At 41.6% G+C, this 5,875-nt stretch overlaps 1 protein-coding gene across 1 annotated transcript in view; it reads right to left on the reverse strand.

Moving 5' to 3' along the window:
• LOC111969675 (kinesin heavy chain-like) overlaps positions 1-5,875 on the reverse strand; it is a 159,529-nt gene that overhangs the window by 60,973 nt on the left and 92,681 nt on the right. The window contains exons 11-12 of the mRNA XM_023995840.2: positions 2,301-2,449; positions 1,434-1,666 (exon numbers count right to left, since the gene is read on the reverse strand). Of these exons, the coding sequence (XP_023851608.1) occupies positions 1,434-1,666; positions 2,301-2,449 (382 nt within the window). The remainder of the gene's footprint in view (positions 1-1,433; positions 1,667-2,300; positions 2,450-5,875) is intronic.

A 5,875-nucleotide genomic window follows, 5' to 3' on the forward strand; every position in this document is an offset into this window, starting at 1 on the left:
ATCAGTCTAAATGTTGCACATACACAGCGCCTAAACTCCCAAGGATGAACCAGACTTGTGGAGGTCTACACATTTTTTTCTGAGGTCTTGGCTGATTTCTTTGATTTTCCCATGATGTCAAGCAAAGAGGCACTGAGTTTGAAGGTAGGCCTTGAAATACATCCACAGGTACACCTCCAATTGACTCAGATGATGTCAATTAGCCTATCAGAAGCTTCTAAAGCCATGACATCATTTTCCAAGCTGTTGAAAGGCCAGTCAACGAAGTGTATGTACACTTCTGACCCACTGGAATTGTGATACAGTGAATTATAAGTGAAATTATCTGTGTGTAAACAATTGTTGGAAAAATTATTTGTGTCATGCACAAAGTAGATGTCCTAACCGACWTGCCAAAACTATAGTTTGTTAACAAGAKATTTGTGGAGTGGTTGAAAAACGAGTTTTAATGACTCCAACCTAAGTGTATGTAAACTCCCGACTTCAACTGTAAGTATGGTTGTGATAATCTTTTTGCAGGCAGTGGTGTTCTTTTGACGCATCAATATCTATCTAGGCAATATGGCAGTGTAATACAGTTTCGATTAATGTATTTATGTTTTGAGAAGGCAACAAAATATTGATAAATCATTTGCAGTTTAGCAAAGGACACATAGTTCTGTAATGTATGCTGTGAACTCCGTTTTGAAAATCGACACAAAAAAAACGAAAAATTATTGAGAAAAGCTAGCATTTCATATCAGATATCATATCAGATGAACTAGATCGCTAGTGATCTCATTGATTGACATCCATTAGTGGTGATGACAGTAGTCAATCTGACAACTTCACCAGGATGAGTTTTGACTCAAATACTTGTTTGCTTAGCTAGCTATCTACAGCACATGCCAAATAGGTAGGCCACCCACACGTATCTGAAAATACATGATCAATTGATGTTTACTGATCATGAAGTGCACGCAGTTACTTGCTGTATAACTCTGATGATAGATCTAAATGTGGGAAATTGTTTTGCATGGAATAAATTGTAAATTAGTAGTTAAGACTGTGCTCTTCAAGAGGGGATCATATTACAACCAAATAGTTGTAACATTTATTTCACATTCTCTGGAAAATGACACTCAGTTGTTAATGTTTTTAGCTGAGCTGGAGGTCTCCTTGCCCCCCAGAAGGCCAATCGAACACTCTGCACCGTATTGTGATGCTTATTGACAACAACTTATAGTATTCTGCAGAATACTACAAAATTCCATAGTATGTGCTACACATGATCGAGGGATACTACAGTGTAGTATAGTATTTTACCAGAGGATGCTGGTGGGAGGAGCTATAGTAAACTGTAGTATTTTTTTATGTGGGAACAACACTCCACTTATGTCACGTCAAGCACCAACTTCAAATAGAAGTTACATTTTGTGTGTGAAACACCTCACCTTGTCATCCAGCTGCTTGTAGAGCTTGCGTATCTCCTCCTCATACTTCTGTCTTTCCTCCTCTGAGATCCTGATCACTATAGAGGAGGAACTGTCTTCTCTAGGCAGCCGACTCAGACCGGAGGAGGAGCTCTCTTCTCTGGGGAGCCGACCCAGACTGTCTTCTCTGGGTATCAGACACTCAAGAGGCACAGCACCAGGACACAACTGATCCAGCTCTGGGTCCTCCTCATCTGAGGGAGGGACAATGGATCATGAGAAGGACAGGCCTCATTGGGGGAGGTATGGGTGTAGGGGTGGGTGCGTGTGTGTGTGTGTGATCTTCTTTAGGGCTAGTGTGTCCCTCTCTTTATGTGGCTCTGGAGCAGCAGACGGAGTGTCTACAGTCTAAAATATATATGTGTCCAAGTGTGTCTTGAGTATGTGTGTGTCTACAGTATATAATGTGCCTCTTAGGAGATGTTTATTTTTTWWATTTAACCTTTATTTAACTAGGCAAGTCAGTTAAGAACAAATTCTTATTTACAAGGACAGCCTAGGAACAGTGGGTTAACTGCCTTGTTCAGGGATTTGATTTAGCAACCTTTCAGTTACTAGTCCAATGCTCTAACCACTAGGCTACCTGCCACCCCAGGTAGCCTAGTGCTCTGAGGATTATAAAATATAAGAATCCATAAAGCATAGAGACACAAAGAAATCTGCCTCCCAGGACACCGTGGGAGACGGCAATTAATCTTTGAGAGTGTGTGTTTGCCTGCTCGTGCGCGTGCCTGTGTATTTTTCGCACATGCCTGTGTGTGTYTYTGTMTGTGTGTCTCAGTGTCTATGTGCCTGTGTGCCGGTGTGCGTGTCCGTAGGTGGCCTCACCAATCTTCCATCTGTTGAGCTCAGACTCCAGCCTCTGTACCGTCTCCTTCATCATCCTGTTCTTCTCCTTCTCCTTCTCATACTTCTTCTTCCACTGTTCTGCCGTCAGCTCCAGATTCACTGACGCTGTGTTCCTGATCGTCTTAGCTCTGGGGGGATAGAGAGAGACAGAGGAGATGGTAGTGAGGCATAAGGCTGTATGAGTTCGGTAGAGATTGTGTAATTGTATGGATTCTATTGTTCTGGATTGCCTTAGCGATTCAATGGAACACGACTCAGTTGGATGAAAGACATAGGAGAATGTAGTGATGTATAGATAGGCTCTGTAAGTTTGACAMGACATTGTTCTTAGGTACAGATTCTATAATTGTATGGATTCACTCTCGKCAAAATCTGTCCAGAATAAGCCCAATGTGTTTCTACGGGTTTAAAGGGGAATGGAAACACTATGATTTAGAACGCCGGCTAACTGTAACTSTATATCGCCATATTGGCATTGTTGCGTCACTGGCAGGAGAGAACATATTGGAACTCCCAAAAATGTCTGAATTTACCGAGTAGCTCCGAGTCTGAGAAGGAGTTTATTACAGAGAATYAAATAATGTTAGTTAGTGAGCCAATAAACCTACTGAAGCCGTTCGTGTTTGAYCCYATCGTTGCCCCAGATCACGTAGCAGTAACAACACAGATGGCATCTCTGCCTGAAACACCTCAGCTAGAGGGTCGGCYTAGGCAAACACAAACTGGTGTGAGTGGGGATGCTGCCAGGTAATGGCTAGAGTAGGAGTGTGTGTGTTGTAGAGAGATGGTGGTGATATAGCACAAAATCCCAGCGGACGGTGGCTGTATTACATCCAGTCAGAGGTTCCTGTCAGTCTGTCTGGATGGCGATGTATTTATTGGACGTGTCGGTGCTCAAAATATATAGTCAGTATCCTATAACGATGTTTATRACCAGCGCTGTTTGGTGCGTTGGTAACACATTTACCTTTAGATCAGACGACCGGAGTTCCAATRGCAGACAGCATCATGATTAATGAAATGTCATTCTCACCAATAATGGGGCGTGCTCATAATAAAATACATTGTGATTAAGTTTCGGTAGCAGACTAACTTTTTTTAATGATTTTGTTTGCAGAGCATACAGGCTGGCAGTTTATCGCCATTTCACCCTATGGGCAAAAGAGAGAATTGGACGAGGTGTGTGGCGTCTCATCCCTGCGTATGTCGTTTCTTCCATAAGGCGCGCATAGCCAGAAGCAAAGGCATTGAATAAAAGCTTGAATAAAACCAGTTCATTTAGTAAATCTAGCCTAGCCTAAGACATAGACCTAATGCCTGCGCCTTATGTAAAAAATAGTAATCTTAGTTAGCTTGTCCACTATAACAACAGGTTCAAGAGTAACCAGATGAACTTGCTTTGAAGATAAAACTACTTTCAGTGCGCACTAATCCCCTGTCCCTGTCGCTGGAGTAGTGACTTCAACTAGCCTTGGCTGCCATCTATTGGAAGGGAATGGTAACTACACTGGGCAGCTAGCTGTCAGAGTCAAATTAGACGTTAATAATACATGCCATTCAGCAGACACCTTTATCCAAAGCGAACTGGGTACATGGTAGTGGAAACAGATCAAATAAACAGGATTACAATTTTGATATTATGGATGGTCAGTCCTTGCATCTATAGCTCTGTCTATGAATTTGAGAGTAGTTGCATTTCTCKMGCCCATCCCTRAGCYTTTTACCGAAAGAGGAGCAGGGAGYCACTTTGTTATTGTTTCTACTGCTGATTGCCACTTTAAGAAGTTAACCTCTTTGGGCGCATGAACCGCTAAGCGGGACACCTACGACAACATCCGGTGAAATTGCAGAGTGCGAAATTCCAAATACAAAAATCGTAATATTAAACATTCATGAAAATACAAGTGTTTTTCATCATTTAAAAGCTTTAACTTCTTGTTAATCCAACCGCATTGTCAGATTTCAAAAAGGCTTTACGGTGAAAGCATACCATGCGATTATCTGAAGACAGAGCCCCACARCAAAATARTTTTTCAACCAGCACAGGCGTCACAAAATCACAAATAGTGATTAAATAAATCACTTACCTTTGAAGATCTTCCTCTGTTTGCAATCCCAAGGGTCCCAGCTACACAATYAATGGTKGTTTTGTTCGACCATCATCAACATCGCTTACTTTTGAGTCAAGCAAAAATGACTGAACGGAGGAGGCGACGTGAGTCAATGCAATGGAGCCTGAGGTAACGTTAACCGGTCATGACTGTTGTTGAAGGTAACTAGCTAATTGCATCTGAAGTGTTTTGTGTAACACCCTCCAGCAAATAACYTTAGCAAGCAACTCAACTGCAACTAAAATTMCAACACAGTTTATCCGTGTACCCATGTTATTAAGTAACGTTATTTCTGTAGCTAGATTCCACCTCAGATAGTCAGGTACTGTAATACATTTTGTTGACAGATTTGTTTTTGTAATGTTCTTTGTTAGCTCCACCTCATTTAGCTAGACTGAAGTTGACATTGCTAATGTTTGCTGAAAAAAATGTCTGTATTTTCTCTCTGTGTGTGTGTGTGTGTGTGTGTGTGTGTGTTCCTGTGTTTTTATTTATTCCTTATTTTACCAGCAGAGCTGACTGAGAATACGTTCTCATCAAAACCTCAGACATACCGGTACAATTGTCAAACGTTTGCCAGAGTTTCGGCAGTCAATATTTTTTGTGTTCACACAGCAAATAACTTGGAAGTCGTCAACCACTCAGCCTTGTTTTTTAATTTTAATTTAACTAGGCAAGTCCGTTAATAACAAATTCTTATTTACAATGACGGCCTACCGGGGAACAGTGGGTTAACTGCCTTGTTCAGGGGCAGAACGACAGATTTTTACCTTATCAGCTTGGGATTCCATCCAGCAACTTTTCGGTTATTGGCTCTAACCACTAGGCTACCTGCCACCCCTTGTTAAAATACTTCAAACCAGAGGGTGCCAGTAGTGTTGTTTGGCAATGCATATCCGTGCGTATTGCTTATGGTCCAGATTCCAAGCTATATGCGCTAATGTTGCTATTTTGTAGAAAGCCCTTGTTGATACTAGCCAGATTGCAACAGCTAGATAGCTACAAGATGACAAATAAATGATTTAATTCACTTTCCATAATCCCATACAGCCAGTGCCAGTTCACTCTCCATTACCCCATACTGCCAGTGCCAGCCCATAGCATACAGTATGTTTAGCTACAGTAGCTAGCTAGCTAAGGACACTGCAATAACTCAGCAGCTAACACAGGCAGCTGTTGGAAACTAGCTAATCCATTGTGATTTTATTATCATATTAATACCAGCTACAGTGGTTAGCTAGTGTGGAGGAAGTATTTTATTTGGTGTTGTGTGCATTGCATCTGTCACTTAGCTAGCTACCATCCGTGGATAAACTGAGAAAATGCCCTATTTTTTTTGTTTGTTTTTGTTAGCTCCCCACGCGGGGTTCGTGCTCTCTGATTGGCTCAAAGTCAACTTGTTTTGAGTATGACCCAAATATACATTTTCACAGTCTGCTGCTC

This window comes from Salvelinus sp. IW2-2015, linkage group LG11 (genome assembly GCF_002910315.2).
Source record: "Salvelinus sp. IW2-2015 linkage group LG11, ASM291031v2, whole genome shotgun sequence".
In the NCBI taxonomy this organism is placed as follows: domain Eukaryota; kingdom Metazoa; phylum Chordata; class Actinopteri; order Salmoniformes; family Salmonidae; genus Salvelinus; species Salvelinus sp. IW2-2015.